Source organism: Oncorhynchus masou, chromosome 23, assembly GCF_036934945.1.
Source record: "Oncorhynchus masou masou isolate Uvic2021 chromosome 23, UVic_Omas_1.1, whole genome shotgun sequence".
Classification (NCBI taxonomy): domain Eukaryota; kingdom Metazoa; phylum Chordata; class Actinopteri; order Salmoniformes; family Salmonidae; genus Oncorhynchus; species Oncorhynchus masou.
Genome location: NC_088234.1, coordinates 17,460,073 through 17,484,261, shown reverse-complemented (window position 1 = coordinate 17,484,261; position 24,189 = coordinate 17,460,073). Strand labels below are relative to the sequence as shown.

At 42.1% G+C, this 24,189-nt stretch overlaps 1 protein-coding gene across 1 annotated transcript; it reads left to right on the top strand.

The window, feature by feature from the left end:
- Nucleotides 1-1,967: 1,967 nt before the first annotated feature.
- LOC135510469 (protein TEX261) lies at nt 1,968-23,269 on the top strand. Its single transcript, XM_064931427.1, has 6 exons — nt 1,968-2,147; nt 9,342-9,421; nt 9,757-9,910; nt 10,096-10,163; nt 10,736-10,838; nt 22,043-23,269. The coding sequence occupies exons 1-6, from the start codon at nt 2,078-2,080 to the stop codon at nt 22,156-22,158; spliced, it is 591 nt and encodes a 196-aa protein (XP_064787499.1). The 5' UTR covers nt 1,968-2,077; the 3' UTR covers nt 22,159-23,269.
- The last annotated feature ends 920 nt before the right edge of the window (nt 23,270-24,189 follow it).

Genomic DNA, 24,189 nt, shown 5'->3' with positions numbered 1-24,189 from the left:
GTCAAGAATATGCGACATGACTTTGTAGAGGTATGTATGCAACGCTACTTCCAGTATTTCAGACATACCAAATGTACTCATCTGTATATCCTTTTGTCTGTTACAGAGAGTATTGGAGCTGAATGCCCATGTAATTCGCCATGAATTTATTTATGTGGATGAGGTTGGCTTCAACCTCACCAAAACCAGATGCTGCGGAAGAAATGTAATAGGACAGAGGGCAATTACCAATGTCCCTGTACAGCATGGGGGTAATATAACTATGTGTGCTGCCATCACTCAAAACGGGGTCCTCCATCACAATGCCACACTAGGTACGTACAACACCGGCCATATGCTGACTTTTCTGGATGCAATTTACACAATGCTTGTCCCTGATCCAGATCAGGAGCCTGCTAGATTTGTGTTTTTATATGACAATGTTAGTTTTCACAGGGCTGTTCTGATCCAAAACTGGTTTGCCACCCATCCACAATTTGTAGTTTTGTACCTACCCCCATATTTACCTTTTCTAAATCCCATAGAGGAATTCTTATCAGCCTGGCGCTGGAAAGTGTATGATCGCCAACCCTATGCCCGCATGCTGCTTCTCCAGGCAATGGAGGACGCATGTGGGGCCATAGAGGTTGCCTCTGTCCAAGGTTTGATACGCCACGCTAGGAGATACTTCCCTCCATGTGGGGACATAGAGGTTGCCTCTGTCCAAGGTTTGATACGCCACGCTAGGAGATACTTCCCTCCATGTGGGGACATAGAGGTTGCCTCTGTCCAAGGTTTGATACGCCATGATAGGAGATACTTCCCTCGATGTTTGGCAAGAGAAAACGTGTCTTGTAATGTGGACGAAGTATTGTGGCCAGGCCGGAGAAGAGATGAAGCGTAGCTTAGCACTGGTGACTGTTGTATGCTACTGTATACAACAGTAATGTTTGGCCTAATAAATATTTTCTGTTTCTACATTGCATTGGTGTTTACAGTGTACTTATTACCCCTCAGCAGATTATTCACTGTAGAACATTGTATTGAAATGTAAATATAAGCCTATGAAAGACCAAAGAGCTTTAGATTTAGAACAACAGTGTTTACAGGGCATATCCAAAAATGTACTATTAGGAAAGCAGTGTTTGCCATTTGATGCAAATGCTTCATTCTGACATGTGTTTATGGCATTTTGAACGCAGTGTTACATTTTGAAGGAGATGTGAGGCATTTTGCATTTTGTGTGTGCAGTTTTGGGAATTGTGTGTAGAGCTTTGAAAAAAGGAGACAGTTTTGAAAATGTGTGTAAGCAGTTGGAAAAAAAACGGTGAAAGTGTGGAAATACCTTCTCTTATTCTGGACTTCCTTATAGCTGGACATCAAGCCCCTTAGTTAGCTCACACAACAGAGGAACTTTCTATACTTGGGTTGCTGAGGTGTTGTCGCGCTAAGAGCGCACAGGAGATTTTAATGGTCCTCCAGCTTTTGAAAACGTCTGAAATGGTGGCTGGATGCATGGCAACTTTTGAGTTCACACATCCACACCCCCCTGCTCTTTGTTAAAAGCACTGAATGGGATAACTGTCACACTTCAACTCTGACACCATTTTAGTGTCTGCTGTGAGCAGTTCACTCATTAATTATTTAATTTAGCTACTTTACTAGGTCTGCTTTTCACTTTCAGCATAAATGTTTTAAAGGTGTTGGTTTAAAAACAAATGCTGCTACCCCCTTTGTAGGTGTGTGTGAGGAAATTAACATAAATAAAATAGCCTATTCTACTATTTCTATTGTCTCACTACTATTATTTCATAAATTACAGCATGCATGGAAAACCAACAGGTAATTGCAGCACATTCACTTCTGATAATGTATGTATGATTAATTTATCTCTCAGTCCCTCTCTGTGGGAAGCATAGCGGCACAAAAGTTGCTGCGATTCCACCTCCGAACAGAACTGGCGCTGTACCCTCAGCGGCACACTGGATCCTTGAGGGGAGGAACTGACCATCCATCAGTTAGCTAAATTATTTCCAAGCGTAGCACTCACTGTCACTTGTTTTTTCATATGTATGTGTTTTATTTTACATGAAACGAGATGTGGTTTATTTATTTACTAAGTTGGCTGTCGTTGGTGATACAAATATCTTTCGTCACACTAGCAATTGGTGAGTTTACTTGTAACGTTACATTGTTGAAGTCGTTAGCTTCGCCACATTACCTTTATTTTCCCACTCGCCTTGTATTGATACCTGTCACTTTGACCTCGGGTCGGAGTGACAAACAATCGACAATGTAGCGGAAGAAAATGTATTCAACTGACTTGCTAGGATAACATTAACCTTGTAGCTAGCAATGCACAGTGTGGCAAATTCCCATAGTTAGTTTGCTATCGAGCTAAAAGCCAACTCAATCAGGTAACTAGCTAACGTTAGCTATGGTTCATGTTCAAGAGAGTTTAAGCGAATCGACTAATACTTTTCACGTGAAACGTTAGTAACCAATCATTTGACATTAAACTAGCCAACAAGTCGTTGCCTATGTAACGTTAACCACTCATCTCGTCTTGCCTCAACCGTTTCATCCACCCTGCAACTTGTGACAAAGCTAACTAGCTATTGTTAGCTTGCTACCGAAATAGCTAACACCTGTACATTGTCATTGTGCCAGTTCGTTTTGTAAGGGCCGGTGCCCCGGGCGGGTGGAGACTAATGTCTACAATTCGAAACTCCGCCGACCTGGGGCACTGGGCCATGTAAAACAAACTAGTGCTAGTGGCCCATGTTGTTGTTATGCAAGTGGCTAATTGTATTAGCTAACTATCTTTTACCACTGTTTACAAAAGTACTGTACCGTTACTGTATAGCCAATGAACTTTACAGAAAATCAATAGCTGGAGAGGACTATCTAGCACGCAACTGTTGACCTGTCCTGTCCACGTTGGCACTTTCAGAAACTCATGATGTCATCTCACCTGGCAACGTTTAACCTCTGCCAGCTCGAGCATGCATACCTGTGGAGGATGGGTTGCAACATTCCATTGCGTCTTGGGCCGAGTCATCATTGATTTATCTACTCAATAACCACATGCTGCCTATATCTCCAAATAAGTTATAAACTACTGTACAATAAGTTATGGAAGATGCCTGGTTTATACCCTTAAAGGCTATTAGGCTTAACTTTGCAGATGGCTTGATACATTATTTCCCCCCCCCCTGCGCTACATAAATGTGTGTCTCTAAGCTTAGATGATAATACTAGTTTCAATGTGATAGTCAGTGAACCTTGTTTTGTTACATAGGCATAAAAAATATCTCTTAAAATCCTATCTTGTTTTACAGTTAATACGTATTATGACAGTGTCTATTTAGCAATTCATCAGCATATTTACTAATAACTAGTAAATTAAGATGGTCCATGTGGATGTAATGCTCTTTTTTCGGTGGTCTCTGGTACATTCTAATAATGCCTCTGTTCCATCTGAAATCCACAGCAAAATTGAATACTTTGAGTATTTACCTCCCAGATTGGACAAATGTGTTCTGGTATTGTGTTACAATCTAAATCACTGAAAATGTATGAATTCTGAAAGGGAACATTCAACTTTTATTTAAAAAAACAAACATTTAACATGTGTTCTCTTGAGAGAAAATCATCATTATACTGCAAGATATGAATAGACACAATTGTTTGTTCTTCAAGTTATGTATTTTATTAACTGAAATGAAATAAATAGCCCAAATTATCTTGAAAGAATACACTACCAGTCAAAAGAACAAAACTATCAAATAACACATGGAATCATGTAGTAACCATACTTTTGACACACTCTTGGCATTCTCTCAACCAGCTTCATGAGGTAGTTACCTGGAATGCATTTCAGTTAACAGGTGTGCCTTAAGTTAATTTGTGGAATTTCTTTCCTTCTTAATGCATTTGAGACAATCAATTGTGTTGTGACACGGTAGGGTTGGAATACAGAAGATAGCCCTATTTGGTAAAATACCAAGTCCATATTATAGCAAGAACAGCTCAAATAAGTAAAGATAAATGAAAATCAAATCTCGTTTGTCACGTGCTGAATACAACGGATGTAGACCTTAGTGAAATGCTTACTACAAGCCCTTAACCAACAATGCAGTTTTGAAGAAAAATATGTGTTAAGTAAAAAATAGGAAATAAAAGTCAATGTAAATAGTCTGGGTAGCCATTGATTAACTGTTAAGAAGTTTTATGGCTTGGGGTAGAAGCTGTTGAGAAGCCTCTTGGAACCAGACTTAGTGCTCCGGTACCACTTGCTGTGCGGTTGCAGAGAGAACAGTCTAGGGTGGCTGGAGTCTGACAATTTTTGGGACCTTCCTCTGACACCGCCTGGTATTGAGGTCCTGGTTGGCAGTAAGCTTGGCCCCAGTGATGTACTGCCCTCTGTAGTGCCTTGCGGTCGGAGGCTGAGCAGTTGCCATACCAGCCAGCCAGTGATGCAACCAGTCAGGATGCTCTCGATGGTGCAGCTGTAGAACCTTCTGAGGACACATGTCAAATCTTTTCAGTCTCTTGATGGGGAATAGGTTTTGTCGTGCCCTTTTCAAGACTGTCTTGGTGTGCTTTGACCATGATACTTTGTTGGTGATGTGGACACCAAGGAACTTGAAGCTCTCAACCTGCTCCACTACAGCCCTGTCGATCAGAATGGGTGCGTGCTCGGTCATCCTTTTCCTGTCGTCCACAATCATCTCCTTTCTCTTGATCACGTTGAGGGAGAGGTTGTTGTCCTGTTACCACATGGCCAGGTCTCGGTCTATAGGGAGGAGGTCATTCTTTTTTTTATTTTAATTTGACCCCTTTTTCTCCTGAATTTTGTGTTATCCAATTGTTTTAGTAGCTACAATCTTGTCTCATCGCTACAACTCCCGTACGGGCTCGGGAGAGACGAAGGTTGAAAGTCATGCGTTCTCCGATACACAACCCAACCAAGCCGCACTGCTTCTTAACACAGCGCGCATCCAATGTGTCGGAGGAAACACTGTGCACCGCCACAGGTGTCGCTGGTGCGCGATGAGACAAGGACATCCCTCCCGACCAAGCCCTCCCTAACCCGGACGACGCTAGGCCAATTGTGCGTCGCCCCACGGACCTCCCGGTCGCGGTCGGTTACGACAGAGCCTGGGCGCGAACCCAGAGTCTCTGATGGCACAGCTGGCGCTGCAGTACAGCGCCCTTAACAACTGCGCCACCCGGGAGGCGGGAGGAGGTCATTCTCATTGTTGTCTGTGATCAGGCCTTCCACTGTTTTGTCATCAGCAAACTTAATGATGATGTCGGAGTCGTGCCTGCCCATGCAATCATGAGTGAACAGGGAGTACAAGAGGGGACTGTTGAGGATCAGTGTTGAGGATCAGCATGGCGGATGTGTTATTACCTACCCGTACCACCTGGGGGTGGCCCGTCTGAATGTCCAGGATCCAGTTGCAGAGAGAGGTGTTTAGTCCCAGGGTCCTTAGCATAGTGATGAGCTTTGAGGGCACAATGGTGTTGAACGTTGAGCTGTAGTCAATGAATAGCATTCTCACATAGGTGTGGCTTTTTTCCAGATGGGAAAGGGCAGTGTGGAGTGCAATAGAGATTGCATCATCTGTGGATCTGTTGGAGCGATATGCAAATTGGAGTGGGTCTAGGGTTTCTAGGATAATGGTGTTGTGGGCCATGACCAGCCTTTCAAATCACTTCATGGCTACAGACGTGAGTGTTACGGGTTGGTAGTCATTTCGGCAGGTTACCTTAGTCCCTGTGCCCTAGAACACTATGGTGGTCTGCTTGAAACATGATGGTATTACAGACTCAGACAGGGATAGGTTGAAAATGTCAGTGAAGGCACTTGCCAGTTGGTCAGCGCATGCTCAGAGTACATGTCCTGGTAATCCATGTCCTGGTAATCCATCCAGGTTAGTGTCCCGCGCCTTGAAAGTGTTAGCTCTACTCTTTTAGCTCAATGCGGACGTTGCCTGTAATCCTTGGCTTTTGGTTGGGGTATGTACGTACAGTCACTGTGGGGGACGATGTCTTTGCACTTATTGATGAAGCCAATGGCTGATGTGGTGTCCTCCTCAATGCCATCAGAAGAACCCTGGAACATATTGCAGTTTGTGCTAGCAAAACAGTCCAGTAGCTTAGCATCTTCTTCATCTGACCACTTTTTTTTTATTGACAGTCACTGGTGCTTCCTGCTTTAGTTTTTGCTTGTAAGCAGGAATCAGGAGGATAGAAATATGGTCAGATTTTCCAAATGGAAGGAGAGCTTTGTATGCTTGCGTGTGTGGAGTAAAGGTGGTCTGGAGTTTTTTCCCCTCTGGTTGCACATTTACATGCTGGTAGAAATGAGGTAAAACAGATTTAAGTTTCCCTGCATTTAAGTCCCCTGCCACTAGGAGCGCCGCCTCTGGATGAGCGTTTTCCTGTTTGTTTATGGCTGTATATAGCTCATTGAGTGCTGCCTTAGTGCCAGCATTGGTTTGTGGTGGTAAATAGGCGGCTACGAAGAATATATATGAAATCTCTCAAGACTTCCTTTGATATCGTGCACCAGTTGTTGTTTACAAATATACATAGTCCGGCACCTCTTGTCTTACCAGAGGCTACTGTTCTATCCTGTCTATACAGTGTATAGCCCGCCAGCTGTATTTTATTCATGTGGTTGTTCAGCCATGATTCGGTGAAATATAAGATATTAGTTTAAGGCTTCAAGCTTCCTTTTAAGAGGCATTTTCTCAGATTGAAGCAGGTGTTAATCATGGGCTTTGCTACACAGAAAGCAGCATTTGACCACTCCATTTTCAACACATTGATTAAATCAGTAGACCTCGATCCATATCTTTGAAAATACCATATCAGTATCATTAGCTTTTAAAACAATTCAGTCTTTCTTTTATCAAGTTTTGGACCAGAGTGAGGCTGTCTCTCCACTAGCCTACCTATTGTTCCTGCAGTGAAGACGATTCACCATCTTCATTGAATGTTTTCATAATTTATCTGCAGATTATTGCCAAGAAGCCTACAGGTATGTAAATTAGGGAAGCAAATGAAAGGCTTTCTTACCTGTGCGATTTGGTAGGCTGCTGACGAGTCACTCACTTTTAACGTCACTGTCTGGCAAGTCCTGATAGACTTCATATCGAAAATACAAATTAGATCTCTCGTTTACTTGTCCCGATGTGATATAACTACGTTGTATGATTTATGAATGGCAAGGATATGACATTGACTTTATTCAGTCAGTTTGACACCATTTATAAACTAGTCAAGCTTGCTGCTCTTCTGTAAATAAGAATTTGTTCTTAACTGACTTTCCTAGTTAAAGGTTAAATAAATAAATCAAATTACTGTTCATCAATCAAATGACGACTTAGCTCTCTCAAACCCATCTCTATATGTATTTTTATTTTAACTTCACCTTTATTTAACTGGGCAATGACTGCCAAACCTGGATGACGCTGGGCCAAATTGTGCGCGGCCCTATGGGACTTCCAATCACGGCCGGATGTGATACAGCCTGGATTTGAACCAGGGACTCCAGCGACGCCTCTTGCACTGAGATGCAGTGCCTTAGACCGCCGCACCACTCGGGAGCCCTATGTAGGGTTTTCAGCCATTACATTCGCCCACATTTGACTCTGTGTAAACTACAATTGACACTGTTTTTAACGTCAATTTTCATCGCTCTCTAAACGGTTTTGGAAACATATACTGATATGACCTTTATTTTTCACTGAAATGAAAGACAATCTTTCAAATAAAAGATACGATTATTGTAGCAGTTTTGCACAGATCCTGTGTGCCTCCAGCTGACCAACTGCGCTTCCTCCTCAGCTCACACACAGGTGTTCGGAGCACGCTAGATAGCTCATTGACGCAGGTGATGGCCTATGTCTACTGTCTGTCTTCTGTAAACGAGCGCTGTAACATGGAGATATGGCCATGTGGGAACACTAACCCTATAAGGTGTATCAATGTGCCTTTTTGGCGTTTGAAAATTATTGCTTGCAGATATGAATACATTGCTTATTTTTCCAAAACATTACCGCAAGTGATTGCGTGTACATTTTTTGTGCAATCGTCGGGGCTCTTAACAAATCTTCCCCTGTCAGAAGATACTATCGTCAGTATGCACCAAAGGAGTTAAGGTCTATGAATGGAGCTATGCTCCAGCACTTCCAATGTGCCAGAAAACAATAGGCTAAGTGGATTTTGACTCGTCGTTTCCACACTATATGGGACGTGCAAATTGACTCGCATGGATTATGGAGGAGCATCATGCTTTCCTCCCTCTGTGTGAAGGAATTGTACTGCAACCACATCGTACACAACACATACACCCAGGTACCGGGAGGTGGGACAGACGGCAGACTGTCAGACCAGCACTTTTTCCCGGTCATTGCTCACTTTGACTGACAGGCACCTGTTTAATCAATAGATCGCTTGAAGATGCATATCGTTCATTCTAGCTGGAGGGCTCGACAGACTTTTTTTTCTGACCTGAGAATTGAAAAGTAACTTAGTTAATTTAAGTGGAAAAAGTACCCGACTGAAAATGAGTGTGTAACCAGCTGTACAGCCGACAGCTGTACACAAACTCTGGTCTGTGTGTAGAATGGTGGACGAGTGCCTTGCCTTGCGTGATGAGATGCAGTGTTCTCCCGTGTGCTTGCCTGGGGTGTATCTGTCACCAGCTTCTCTTTGACCTAAATATTTTGACTTGTTATAGTGCCGTTGCCTCAAGTAGCCTCTTCTGGAAGCATGTTAGTAAATGTCTGCTTCTATCTAGGCTACCTTCAGTTTTTCAGGGGTTATTTTGGATTGTGTGTGTTATTCCTCAATTGATCTCATCTCTCGTATGTTACAGTACAGTGCAGTCTATAGACGGGTTAGCTGACAACGTCACCAAAACGATGCGCTCTATTCAAATGGGGCAGAAGTCCGTGAGTTGCGATTCTAAACGGGCAGATAGCTAGCAACCATGACAAGAAGCTGCCATGTGGGGAATTGTAGGAGTCTAATTTCATCTAGTTTTATATTTTTCTTGACATCATGGTGTTTCTACTGATGTCAAAAATTTGCTAGCTAGCTAACCAATAACTAACAAAGTATTTGAGACAATAAGTGCTCATTGTGCAAATGTATTTATGTTTTCAATAAACACCGGAGACTTAATGTAGTTTATGTTACCAGTCAAACCAACCCTGTCTGTTTTACCTCATAGTGGCACACGTGGCGGTTTTGTTGCTAAACAACCAACCTGTCTATGGACAAGCTGGTAATGCATTTGGTTTGTTCTTGTTATTTATTAGTATGTCTCTCCTCCCCCCCAGCTGCTGGCCTGTATTATTTGGCAGAACTAATAGAAGAATACACAGTTGCCACTAGTCGAATAATAAAGTACATGATACTGGTGAGTAGTGTCTCTTGACTGATATCAATTCGAACACAATGCAAATGATTTCCTCTATTTCCTCTCTTGTATTTAGAATGTCATGGAAACAGCTCTCTCAGCACCCAATCTCTCTCCCTCCATTCCCTCATTTAATAGGGACTAGGAGTTTTTCCTGGTCACCACTTTACCTGACCAGGAGAAACTCCAAATCCTAGTTATAGCCTATAAGGTCCTGAGTTTTTCAAGATCATGTGATCAGGGAAAACCCCTGGCCCTTGTGTCCTGTAAGCTTGACTCCCAATCCAGATGTTTTGAAGCAGCTAACCATTGCTCTGTGCATGCATCCTCTCTAGTTCTCCACAGGCGTGCTGTCGGGGCTGTACCTGTTTGAAGGCTTCCCATGGCTGATGATGGGCTGTGGTCTCTTCACCAACCTGGTGTACTTTGGCCTCCTGCAGACCTTCCCTTACATACTGCTGAGCTCACCTAACTTCATCCTCTCCTGTGGTGAGCAGCTGAGACCGGCAGCTGCAGAGGCAGAAACCAGTGTGTAGTGGGGATAGCTTCTCTATGTATAGACGTCTATGTACAATATGCTGGGACAGTAGTGTTTACCTGATCACGCAATCTGATACATGTTCAGGAGTTTTAACATCTGTCTCTTGCTCTCTCTCTGCCTGTCTCTCTCACAGTATTGGTGGTGCTGAACCACTACATGGCCTTCCAGTACTTTGCAGCAGAGTATTACCCCTTCTCAGAGGTAAGCTTAGGTCACACACTCTAAGGTAAGCCTAATCTGTGTTGATCACTCCTGAGCTCCAATGAGCAAAGTATTGCAGGGTACATATTAATTTATTCACTTAGCACATGACACAATGGAAGGGAGATGGCTTATACCTCACCAAGGGAAAGATGGTTGCTATGAAATAGAAAGCTCTGATTAGTTGGTCGGCCAGTCAATCAAGGAACCAAGTTATTATACTAACAGTCAATGTAATACTACCTAGGACCTGAAGTTAGGAGCTGACCAGGAAAAACTCTCAGCCCTAGTTGTTAGCTCTAAGGCCCAATGTTTTACCTGGTTAGGAAGAAATCATGGTCTTGCCTTGTACCCATGTGTCTCCTCCCTCCTCACCCTCCATGTCTCCTCACCCTCCATGTCTCCTCACCCTCCATGTCTCCTCACCCTCCATGTCTACTCTCTCATCACCCTCCATGTCTACTCTCTCATCACCCTCCATGTCTCCTCTCTCCTCACCCTCCATGTCTCCTCTCTCCTCACCCTCCATGTCTCCTCTCTCCTCACCTCTACCTCTTCTTCTATCCCTGAAGGTCCTTGCGTACTTCACCATCTGTCTGTGGATTATCCCCTTCTCGTTCTTCGTGTCACTCTCTGCTGGGGAGAACGTGCTTCCATCCACCATGCAGCAAGGAGGTGAGTTCTATGATACTGTTCACCTTGTGGTTAGACGACCCAGATCGTCTTAATACTGTTCACCTTATGGTTGGACCAACCAGGTTGTCGTAATCAATCAAATGTATTTATAAAGCCCTTTTTACATCAGTCGAATTCACAAAGTGCTATACAGAAACCAGCCCAAAACCCCAAACAGCAAGCAACGCACCTGTAGAAGCACGGTGGCTAGGAAAAACTACCTAGAAAGGCAGGAACCTAGGAAGAAACCTATAGAGTAACCCGTCTCTGAGGGGTGACCAGTCCTCTTCTGGCTGTGCAGGGTGGAGATTATAACAGAACTCGACCAAAATGTTCAAACGTTCACAGATGACCAGCAGGGTCAGATGATAATAATCACAGTGGTTGTAAAGGGTGCAACAGGAGTAACCTCAGGAGTAAATGTCAGTTGACTTTTCATAGCCGATGATTCAGAGTTAGAAACAGCTGGTGGGGTGGAGAGGGTCGAAAACAGCAGGTCCTAGAGAAGGTAGCATGTCCCGTGAACAGGTCAGAGTTTTAAGATGTTTGCAATGTTACATAGATTTTAAAAAGCTGTCCTTGAAACAGTCTTGATATGTTCGTCAAAAGAGAGATCAGGGTCCAGAGTAACGCCGAGGTCCTTTACAGTTTTATTTGAGATGACTGTACAACCATCAAGATTAATTGTCAGATCCAACAGAAGATCCCTTTGTTTCTTGGGACCTAGAACTAGCATCTCTGCTTTGTCCGAGTTTAAAATAACAAAATGTGCCGCCATCTACTTCCTTATGTCTGAAACACAGGCTTCCAGGGAGGGCAATTTTGGGGCTTCACCATGTTTCATTGAAATGTACAGCTGTGTATCGTCCGCATAGCAGTGAAAGTTAACATTATTTTTCCGAATGACATTACCAAGAGGTAAAATATATAGTGGAAACAATAGAGGTTCTTAAACGGAACCTTGAGGAACACCGAAATTTAGTTGATTTGTCAGAGGATAAACCATCCAGAGACACTATCTTTCCGACAGATAAGATCTAAACCAGGCCAGAACTTGTCCGTGTAGACCAATTTGGGTTTCCAATCTCTCCAAGAGAATGTGCTGATCGATTGTGTCAAAAGCAGCACTAAGGTCAAGGAGCACGAGGACAGATGCAGAGCCTTGGTCATTAAAATGATGCAGAGCCTTGATGCCTTTAAAAGGTAATTTACCACTTTCGAGTGCAGTCTCAATGGTATAATGTGGTCGAATACCAGACTGAAACTTTTCATATACATTGTTTGTCTTCAGGAAGGCAGTGAGTTGCTACGCAACAGCTTTTTCTAAAATCTTTAAGAGGAATGGGAGATTTGATATAGGCCGATTTTAGTTTTTTTTGTGCATTTTCTGGGTCAAGGTTTGGCTTTTTAAAGAGGTTTTATTACTTCCACTTTTAGTGAGTTTGGTTCACATCCGCTGGATAGAGAGCCATTTATGTTCAACATAGGAGGGCCAAGCACAGGAAGCAGCTCTTTCAGTAGTTTAGTTGGAATAGGGTCCAGTATGCAGCTTGAAGGTTTCGAGGCCATGAGTATTTTCATGAATGTGTCAAGAGATATAGGATTAAAAGAACTTGAGTCTCTCCCTTCATCCTAGGTCCTGGCAGTGTTGTACAGACTCAGGACAACTGAGCTTTGGAGGAATACACAGATTTAAAGAGAGGTCGTCTGTAATTTGCTGTCTAATGATTATGATCTTTTTCGTCAAAGAAGTTCATGAAATTATCACTGCTGAAGTGAAAGCCATCCTCTCGGATGCTTTTTACTTAGCTTAGTTTAGTTGGCGCCATTGATTTGAGTAATTCACTCATTCAACTTGCAGAGAAAGGAATCTGAAAATCTACCCCTAAATTTTGTTTCAACAAGTCAAAATCTGTTTCTATTTGCTCCTCAGATACCCTAAAATGTAATCAAACTAATATTTATTTTGGAAAGAAGTATTTTTCAATAGGAAACCGATTTTTAGCAGGTGCGTAATGTCTTCATGGCGCGCGCAAACATGAATTTCCAAGACTGTGTCCTTCTACTACAAATGTTACAAGCATGAAACCTTGAACATAGACTGACACCCCATAGAAGCCTTAGGAATTGCACCCAGTGAGCTAATTTTCAGTATGGCATTTCTAAGAGGATGGTCTCTCCCCCAAAAAATTCTGGTTGGTTTTTCTTTGGATTTTCTCCTACCATACAGTTGAAGTCATAAGTTTACATACACTTAGGTTGGAGTCATTAAAACTTGTTTTTCAACCACTCCACAAATTTCTTGTTAACAAACTATAGTTGTGGCAAGTCAGTTAGGACATCTACTTTGTGCATGACGCAAGTAATTTTTCCAAAAATTGTTTAGACAGATTATTTCACTTATAATTCACTGTATCACAATTTAAGTTGGTCAGAAGTTTACATACACCAAGTTGACTGTGCCTTTAAATAGCTTACACAATTCCAGAAAATTATGTCATGGCTTTAGAAGCTTCTGATAGGCTAATTGACATAATTTGAGTCAATTGGTGTACCTGTGGATGTATTTCAAGGCCTACCTTCAAACTCGGTGCCTCTTTGAGCGACATAATGGGAAAATCAGCCAAGACCTCAGAGAAAAACTGTAGACTTCAAGTCTGGTTCATCCTTGGGAGCAATTTCCAAACGATCAACATAACCTGAAAGGCCGCTCAGCAAGGAGGAAGCCACTGCTCCAAAACCGCCATAAAAAAGCCAGACTACGGTTTGCATCTGCACATAGGGACAAAGATTGTACTTTTTGGCAAAATTGGAGGAAAAGGGGGATGCTTGCAAGCTGAAGAATACCATCCCAACCGTGAAGCACGGGGGTGGCAGCATCATGTTGTGGGGTGCTTTGCTGCAGGTGGAACTGGTGCACTTCACAAAATAGATGGCATCCTGAAGGAGGAAAATGATGTGGATATATTGAAGCAACAACTCAAGACATCAGTCAGGAAGTTAAAGCTTGGTCGCAAATAGAGTTTTCCAAATGGACAATGACCCCAAGCATACTTCCAAAGATGTGGCAAAATGGCAACAAAGTCCAGGTATTGGAGTGGCCATCACAAAGCCCTGATGCTAACTGACCTAAGACAGGGAATCTTTACTAGGATTAAATGTCAGGAATTGTGAAACGCTGATTTTAAATGTGTTTGGCTAAGGTGTATATAAACCTCCGACTTCAACTCTCTATTGTGTTATATTCTCCTAAGTTATTTTAACATTTCTACAAACTTCTTGTTTTCTTTCCAATGGTACTAATTATGTGCTTATCCTGAGCTACAGGCAGTTTACGTTGGGCACGTCATTCAGACAGGAAATGGAGAAAAAAAGGGGCCCAGCCCTAAGTAGTTTTAATACTGTTCACCTTATGGTTGGACCAACGAGGTTGTCTTACATTTTTGTTCTAGCCCAGTACCAATGTAGCCTGGTTGCCATCCTTGTTCAACTATTACATTCCGCTCCTGCCATTTGCCAAAGAGACTGGTCTTTCGGCAATCTTCGAAGATGAACGTTCTTTAATTAATGATCTTGAACAGGATTTGATCCTGATTCGATAACACTCACAGCTATCATCCATTCACAATGTTTTTGCAAATTAGACTGATAGGAAAATATTAACTTTATTCATACATTTGATTGGAAACATTCCAACGTTGGGCATTCTGATGTTATATATTTCATTATAACTTTGGGTTTAGGGAGAACACGAGGATTCCCATTTCTTGCATTTTTACCACCAGCCTATGTGATCACAAAGAATTTTATTTTTTTCTTGTTCAAAATAAATTACCAAGCTATATTGCTACTTCTGGGACACGCATTGGTCTAGGCTACTGGTTCAACAGCTATGAGAGGAATACAGAGAGGATGGAAGAAGGAGAGGCCAGTAGAGATGCCAGCGGAGATGTGTGAATTGCGCTAGAAGGGAACAGTGAAGACTGGAGTGTAAATTAGAAGTTAATTCCTAGGTGGATTAGGGCAAATTAATCCACCATTTCTATACTAGCATATACAATAGGCCTAGTCTACTAGGGTAAATTTTGTCCACCACCTGTGCCATGCAAGCCAGAGCACATTTTTTGCAATTAAGTCTACACTAACTTTTACCACTAGTGGCACTGGTGCTGCAAATGTTTTAATATGGTTTCAATAGCTAATTTATATTTTCTTTACCCATTTTAACTAGGCAGTTAAGAACAAATTCCTATTTACAATGACGGCCTACGCCGGCCAAACCCTAACCCTGGCGACGCTGGGCCAATTGTGCGCTGCCCTATGGGACTCCCAGTCACGGCCGGTTGGGATACAGCCTGGAATCGAACCAGGGTCTGTAGTGACGCCTCTAGCACTGAGATGCAGTGCCTTAGACCGTTACATGATTTACATTTTAAATAATTGATTAAAACCTGGCCTATCCAATAATGGGCCTGCATTCCACATAAAACCAGGCTAATAATTACTAGCCATCTCTTAAATTAGCATGCCCTTGTGTTTTTAAATTGATTTGGACTTTTTAAAATAAAGTGCAAAATTACCTTTCCATCTACCGAAGACAATTATTTTGTATTTTATTAGGATTCCCATTAGCTGTTGCAAAAGCAGCAGCTACGCTTCCTGGGGTCCACATAAAACATGAAACAATACTACTGTTCTTGTCTATTCATTTTCTGTATGTGATTTTTCATTAGCATCGCAAATTGCTACACAAAGTGGTAGACATATAGGGCCAACTCACGCCGCACACAGCAGGGCTCGACATTCAAATATATTTGCCAGTGGCACACCGGGCCAGTGCCAACTGAAAGCTACAGGCCGGAATGAAAAAATAAATACTGGCAGGGTCCATATCTCACAGGAAAGTGAATGATCCCTGCATCATTTCAGTAACAGGTGACTTTCTTTCATTTGCGAGCTGAGCAAGTAGCCTGAAAAAGTAGGATTTTTTTCAAACACTTAGTTGCAATTTTCAAGGATCTACATTTTTATATTTAATTGTTGTAATAGCCTATAGGTAAAAATAATAAATAACCTCAATGTATGCAACAAAATATACATTACCATTAATAGGCCTACACTATGGAATTATACATTCACATTTATTTTTACATTCTAAAATATGTGGGCAAAATGTGGACTAACATTTCTAAAAACATGTTTTAACTTTTGTAATTATGGGGTATTGTGTGTAGATCTAGGGGGGGGGGAGGGATCAATGCAATCCATTTTGAATTCAGGCTGTAACACAAGACAATGTGGAATAATTCAAGCGGTATGAATACTTCCTGAAGGCCCTGTATGTGTGCAGCGCGCGTGTGATAAATAATCGACATAACGAACAAACGGCTCCAGGAATCAATCCCTTTTTTAAAATCGATTGTATAGCCTAGATTAAAAATAGCATTATTACAATATTTTTCTTTCACTGGCGCAAGCGCGCCTCTGACGGGGATGATCGACAGGCCCGGAGGGTTTCCAAAACCGGGCAGCCCTGTATGTGGAGCCCTGACACACACAGAAGGTCATTCCCGTGCCGTTGTTGCCTCTTTAGAAAGTTGCCTTATTTTTGGCCAATTGCACATTACTGTTTGAATAAATCATGATAATAAAACAAATTAAGCAAGTTGTCTAACCCAAAAATAACGTGACCAGGTAAGAGAAATTCACTGGCGCCTTTTTGAACAATTAAAAAAAGTGTGTTGCACTACCAAGTCTAACAGTCACATTTGGTCGTAGTATTGAACCCTTTATAGTGCCGAGGCCTATTTGATGAAACCCTGGCTGTTGATGTCGGCAACCGATAGCAAAGCAGGGAATCCCCAATTCCCCACTGATCTCCTTTTTGAAAAGGGCAAGTTCATTTTCTCATCCATAAATGCATATCAAGTGCAAGTACACTGGAGGGCCTTTTCATTAGGAGGGAAGTCTACTGTGGATAGCTAAAATAATGATTATGATCACGTTCTCTCAATTGTTATAGTTGGCCTATGGGGACACCTATACATTTGGCAGCCACGCACGAGTGACCAGTGTCGCCTTTTATCGTCTACAGTCGTGGCCAAAGGTTTAGAATGACACATTAATTTTCATAAAGTCTGCTGCCTCAGTTTGTATGATGGCAATTTGCATATACTCCAGAATGTTATGAAGAGTGATCAGATGAATTACAAGGTCCCTCTTTCCCATGCAAATGAACTGAATCCCCCAAAAACATTTCCACTGCATTTCAGCCCTGCCACAAAAGGACCAGCTGACATGTCAGTGATTCTCTTGGATATCTGGATATCACTCTGTCATGCTGATTGAGTTCGAATAACAGACTGGAAGCTTCAAAAGTAGGGTGGTGCTTGGAATCATTGTTCTTCCTCTGTTAATCATGGTTACCTGCAAGGAAACATGTGCTGTCATCATTGCTTTGCACAAAAAGGGCTTCACAGGCATGGATATTGCTGCCAGTAAGATTGCACCTAAATCAACCATTTATCGGATCATCAAGAACTTCAAGGAAAGCGGTTCAATTGTTGTGAAGAAGGCTTTAGGGCGCCCATGAAAGTCCATTAAGGGCCTGGACTGTCTCCTAAAGTTGATTCCGCTGCAGGATCTGGGCACCACCAGTACAGAGCTTGCTCAGGAATGGCAGCAGGCAGGTGTGAGTGCATTTGCACGCACAGTGAGGCGAAGACTTTTGGAGGATGGCCTGGTGTCAAGAAGGGCAGCAAAGAAGCCACTTCTCTTCAGGAAAAACATCAGGGACAGACTGATATTCTGCAAAAGGTACAGGGATTGGACTGCTGAGGACTGGGGTAAAGTCATTTTCTCTGAAAAGCTTTTCTGGAGAAGATGGGATTGATGGGTCCATTTAGGGTGTGTGTGCGAGTTCGCTAATTGTTTCTAAGCCTATGTCCATTCAGAAGGTTTCCTAAAATAGCCTGTCTGGACTCCATCTCTTAAGAGAGGAGGGACTAATAATAGAACAGAAATGAGCATAATAAAATAAAAATGTCAGCAAGTCATGATGACCAGCATACAGTGTATTCAAACCACTTGACTTTTTCCACATTTTGTTACGTTGCAGTCTCATTCTAAAATGGATTAAATGTTGTTCCCCCCCATCAATCTACACACAATGCCACATAATGGCAAAGCAAGATACAATAGATGGTATGAAATACAGTATATACATATGAGATGAGTAATGTAGGATATGTATACATTATTAAAGTGGCATTATTTCAAGTGACACCTATCTGATTGACCTTTAGCCATGTATTCATATATTTTGTTAAAGTGTGATAAGTGGTGCAGTTATAGTGCCTTATGAAAGTATTCGGCCCCCTTGAACTTTGCGACCTTTTGCCACATTTCAGGCTTCAAACATAAAGATATAAAACTGTATTTTTTTGTGAAGAATCAACAACAAGTGGGACACAATCATGAAGTGGAACGACATTTATTGGATATTTCAAACTTTTTTAACAAAATTGGGTGTGCAAAATTTTTCAGCCCCTTTACTTTCAGTGCAGCAAACTCTCTCCAGAAGTTCAGTGAGGATCTCTGAATGATCCAATGTTGACCTAAATGACTAATGATGATAAATACAATCGACATGTGTGTAATCAAGTCTCCGTATAAATGCACCTGCACTTTGATAGTCTCAGAGGTCCGTTAAAAGCGCAGAGAGCATCATGAAGAACAAGGAACACACCAGGCAGGTCCGAGATACTGTTGTGAAGAAGTTTTTAAAGCCGGATTTGGATACAAAAAGATTTCCCAAGCTTTAAACATCCCAAGGAGCACTGTGCAAGCGATAATATTGAAATGGAAGGAGTATCAGACCACTGCAAATCTACCAAGACCTGGCCGTCCCTCTAAACTTTCAGCTCATACAAGGAGAAGACTGATCAGAGATGCAGCCAAGAGGCCCATGATCACTCTGGATGAACTGCAGAGATCTACAGCTGAGGTGGGAGACTGTCCATAGGACAACAATCAGTCGTATATTGCACAAATCTGGCCTTTATGGAAGAGTGGCAAGAAGAAAGCCATTTCTTAAAGATATCCATAAAGAGTGTTGTTTAAAGTTTGCCACAAGCCACCTGGGAGACACACCAAACATGTGGAAGAAGGTGCTCTGGTCAGATGAAACCAAAATTGAACTTTTTGGCAACAATGCAAAATGTTATGTTTGGCATAAAAGCAACACAGCTCATCACCCTGACCACACCATCCCCACTGTCAAACATGGTGGTGGCAGCATCATGGTTTGGGCCTGCTTTTCTTCAGCAGGGACAGGGAAGATGGTTAAAATTGATGGGCAGATGGATGGAGCCAAATACAGGACCATTCTGGATGGAGCCAAATACAGGACCATTCTGGAAGGAAACCTGATGGAGTCTGCAAAAGACCTGAGACTGGGACGGAGATTTGTCTTCCAACAAGACAATGATCCAAAACATAAAGCAAAATCTACAATGGAGTGGTTCAAAAATAAACATATCCAGGTGTTAGAATGGCCAAGTCAAAGTCCAGACCTGAATCCAATCGAGAATCTGTGGAAAGAACTGAAAACTGCTGTTCATAAATGCTCTCCATCCAACCTCACTGAGCTCGAGCTGTTTTGCAACGAGGAATGGGAAAAAGTTTCAGTCTCTCGATGTGCAAAACTGATAGAGACATACCCCAAGCGACTTACAGCTGTAATCGCAGCAAAAGGTGGCGCTACAAAGTATTAACTTAAGGGGGCTGAATAATTTTGCACACCCAATTTTTCAGTTTTTGATTTGTTAAAGTTTGAAATATCCAATAAATGTCGTTCCACTTCATGATTATGTCCCACTTGTTGTTGATTCTTCACAAAAAATACAGTTTTATATCTTTTATGTTTGAAGCCTGAAATGTGGCTAAAGGTTGCAAAGTTCAAGGGGGCCGAATACTTTCGCAAGGCACTGTATGTGTGTCTGATGGCAGTGTATTCCAGACATTGGAAGCTCTCACAGAGAAAGCAGATTTACTAAAGGTGCTTTTCCTTAAGGGAACTATACAGTCACCTCTTGTGGCAGACCTTGTGGATCTGCTGCCATATGTTTGGGTTTTCTGTTTAACCAAAATACAGAGTGGAGGGGGAACCAGGCCATTTAGGATCTTGAATACGAGACATGCGTTGGTGTATTGCACAAGATTTTCCCAACTCAGGAGCTCATGCTTTCTGAGGATGTAACAGTGATGATGGCTATTGGGCTTCCTTTTTCACATGCTTTTTAAAAGAGAGGTTGGAATCAAGTACCAAGATACTTAAAATCAGATACCACCTGGAGCTTCTCCCCTGACACATAGACATCTGGCTCAGTAGCATCTGTTGCCCTCTTTGTGAAGAACATGCAAACAGTTTTTTTTCACATTGAGATGCAAACACAAGTCACTGAGCCACTTTGTAACCTGGACCATTACAGTAGTGAGTTCTTGTGCAGCTTGTTGTTTGCTCTTTGCATGCACATATAGCACTGTATCATCTGCATACATTTGAACTTCAAACCCAGTACAGACAGAAGGCAGATCATTAATGTACAGGCTGAACAGGAGGGGCCCCAGTATTGACCCTTGGGGCACACCCACATCATAGCTAAGAGTGGGCGACAGCTCATTACTCACTCTGACACACTGAGTTCTTCCTTCAAGGTATGATTACATCCATCTCAAGGCATCGAGGGAAAAGTTGGTCTTTGACAATTTTGTGATGAGAATCTCATTAACAGTATCAAAAGCCTTCCTTAGGTCCAGAAACACAGCCCCAACAACGCCCCCTTTGTCCATCTTGGACTTCACATTTTCCAGAAGAAAGCAGTTGGCTGTTTCTGTGGAGTGTTTCGCTTTGATGCCAAACTGCATGGGGTGTAATGTGAAGGGGCTGTTGTTGAGGTGGGCAATCAGTTGTTACACACTTTTCAACAACCTTTGACACCACAGGTAGTATACTAATGGGCCTGTAGTTACTCACGTCAGCAGGGTCGCCCGATTTTAAAGATGGCCGTTATAATGGCCGACTTCCATACCCTTGGAAACACCCGAGACCAATAGATGTGTTGGTGACCTTAGCAATAGGGCCAATGAGTGACTCTTTGTAGTTTTTAAGAAAGATAGAGTCGAGCCCAATGTAGAGTTCTTTCGTGAGCTAATCACCTTGTTCACCTTTGACTCCCTTATGATGAAGACAGGTTGAGTGTCATTCACTAGCACTGAGCCCAAGAAACCAGTGGAGGGGTTCTGAGTCAATAAAGTAGGAATTGAAGGCTATTGCTATTTCGACTGCATCTTGTGTTTGTTATTCACCATGATTTCTAGTATTTTTGCAGTGTTTCTATGGTCTTTCCCTGTTAACGTTTTTAGATTCTCCCAGATCAATTTAGAATTTCCCTTTGCTTCACCAATTATGTTAATAAAAAAAGTTTGCCTTGGCCTGTCTGATTTCTTTCATCACCTTATTTCTCAACATGGTAAACCTACGTCTGTCATGCTCTAATTTGGATCTTAGTTCTATTTTTAGAGCATAATCTCGTTCTTTCATCAATTTCCAGATTTCTCCATTTAGCCAAGGAAGAGTGCTCTTTTGGCCAGGTTTGGATTTGATTTTCTTTAGGAAACCATTTATTGTAGTCTGAATTGTGGATAGAAAAACCTGACTATCAGCTTCCACGTCTGTATAGGACAAGAGGTCATTCCAGTTAATTCCCTTAATTGCGTTTTCAAAATAGTTTAATTCACTCTTAGGTATTCTTACAGTAGAGAGGTTAAACCTGCTCTTAGACAGCTTTCTGGCTATAAGTGTCAGATTATGATCAGATAGCCCAGTAACGATACTGAATGATTTAGTCACTCTCTGGTTTATTACTGAACACCAAATCAATCTGTGTTTTAGAGCAACAAGTCACCCTGGTTGGCCCTTTAACTAGCTGTGTAAGGTCAAAGGTATTAGTGATCCGTTTGAGGGTTTTCCTACAGACTTGTCTTCATAATTAATGTTAAAATCTCCCACTAAGATGACCTCTTTCCCAAAATCACATTCCCTAAGCATGTGCCAGGATTGAAAGATATTGTCATTTTCACAAAGTAAATTGATGGTCAGTTATTTAATTACCTTTATTTTTTATTTTTCTCACCCTCTCTAGATGACGTGGTCTCAAATTACTTCACCAAGGGCAAGAGGGGCAAGCGGTCCGGAATCCTGCTCATCTTCTCATTCCTCAAGGAGGCGGTGTTGCCTAGTCGACAGAAGATGTACTGATGCTCTACCTGGGGGTTTAGGTGGGTGTGTGGGGGGGGTAAGACGGTAGATTTGGGAAGGGACTAAAGGAGAGGTGGCGGAGGAGGGAAGAAAATGAGGAGGAGGAGGAGGAGGAGGAAGGAGAGTGCATCGTAGCAGAGCAGATGAGAGCTCCCACTATTACTACGGACTAGCAGCAGTGCATTTTACAGGACTGGTACATCTCTCTTACTCTCTCTGTGTCTGAAATGGCACCCTATTCCCTATCTAGTACACTATATATTAGTACACTATATAGGGTATCCATGTCGGTCTGTGATGACAACTGCCAATGAACAACTGAGGACTTCTCCCTCCCTCTCTGGCTCCTGTTCTCCAGCTCCAGTAAAAGCCTCTGTAGGCTCTACTCCAACACTCTTCTGTTTTATAAAGGTTTGTTAAGGAAACTACGTGCTGGTGTGAGTCGTCTGGGCCATATTCATTCATGCAAAATGGAAACGAGCGTTTCTTATTGGACAAGTTCATGTTGTTCCCTCTCTGTTTATAGTCAGTTTTCTTCTGTTTGGTGCCTAAAGAATAACCGCTAAGTGGAGAAGTCAGGTTGGAAGGGAGAAGGAGAACAAGGTTGGCGTAAAACGAAGCCAGATAGGATCTCTTGAATGAGTCCAAATGGCACCCTATTTCCTACATAGTGCACTACTTTTGACCTGAGTCCCATGGGCCCTGGTCAAAAGTAGTACACTATAGAGGGAATAGGGTACCATTTGGGACGCAACCTTGTCTTGTGTTGTGTGCTGGGCCGTTAACTCCCTGCAAGTATGGGGTCGCCTATAACCCAATGTTTGTACGTGGACCCATAGGAATGCATTTTTTTGTTTCACTGTTCCCCATTCATTGACTTCATCGTTATAAAATTACTTATTCTCTTGAACTGTTTAAAAGAAGAAAAAAAGCTTAAATAATATAAGTGATTTTTTTTTGGGGGGGGGGGTATCAATTGATAGAAAAAACTGAACAAACAAACATTCCCACAAATACTTGTGCAATGATTTGTGTATGCCTGTTATGGCTGAATCTGGGTGTGTTTAGAGGGAGGAACTGACAATGTGATTATTAAAGAGGCAGTACATGGTGTGAGACTCATCACTGATTGGTTGTATGGAAGTTGCATGGTATAAGACTGATTAACTGTGAGGCAGGGTACAGTGCTTTCAGAAAATATTCACACCCCTTGACTTTTTACACATTTTGCAGCCTGAATTTAAAATGGGTTAAATAGAGATTTGGAATTAGCTTTTGAGATGTTTTACAAATGTAATAAAAATGAAAGCTGAAATAAGTATTCAACCCCTTTGTTATGGCAAACCTAAATAAGTTTCGTTATTTTTGAATGAGTACCTCTACCTCTATCTCTACCCCACACATATGATTATCTGTAAGGTCTGTCAGTTGAGCAGTGACTTTTACACCCAGTCACTACAACGATACATGCGTCCTTCCTAACTCAGTTACGGGAGAGGAAACCTCTCAGGGATTTCACCATTAGGCCAATGGTGACTTTAAGACAGTTACAGAGTTTAATGGCTGTGATAGAAAACTGAGGAAGGAACGACAACATTGTAGTTACTCCTCAATACTAACCTAATTGACAGTGGAAAGGAAGCCTGTACAGAATACAAATATTCCAAAACGTACATCCTATTGGCAATAAGGCACTAGTGTATAACTGCAAAAAATGTCGCTAAGTGTTATGTTTGGGGCAAATACAACACAACACTGAGTACCACTCTTCATATTTTCAAGCATGATGGTGGCTGCATCATGTTACGGGTATGCTTGTCATTGGCAAGGACTAGGGCGTTTTTGGGGATAAATACAGCTAAGCACAAGCAAAATCCTAGAAGAAGACCTGGTTCAGTCTTTCACTGGGAGACTAATTCACCTTTCAGCAGGACAATAACCTAAAACACAAGGCCAAATATACACTGGAGTAGCTTACCAAAATAACAGTGAATGTTCCTGAGTGGCCTAGTTACAGTTTTGACTTAAATC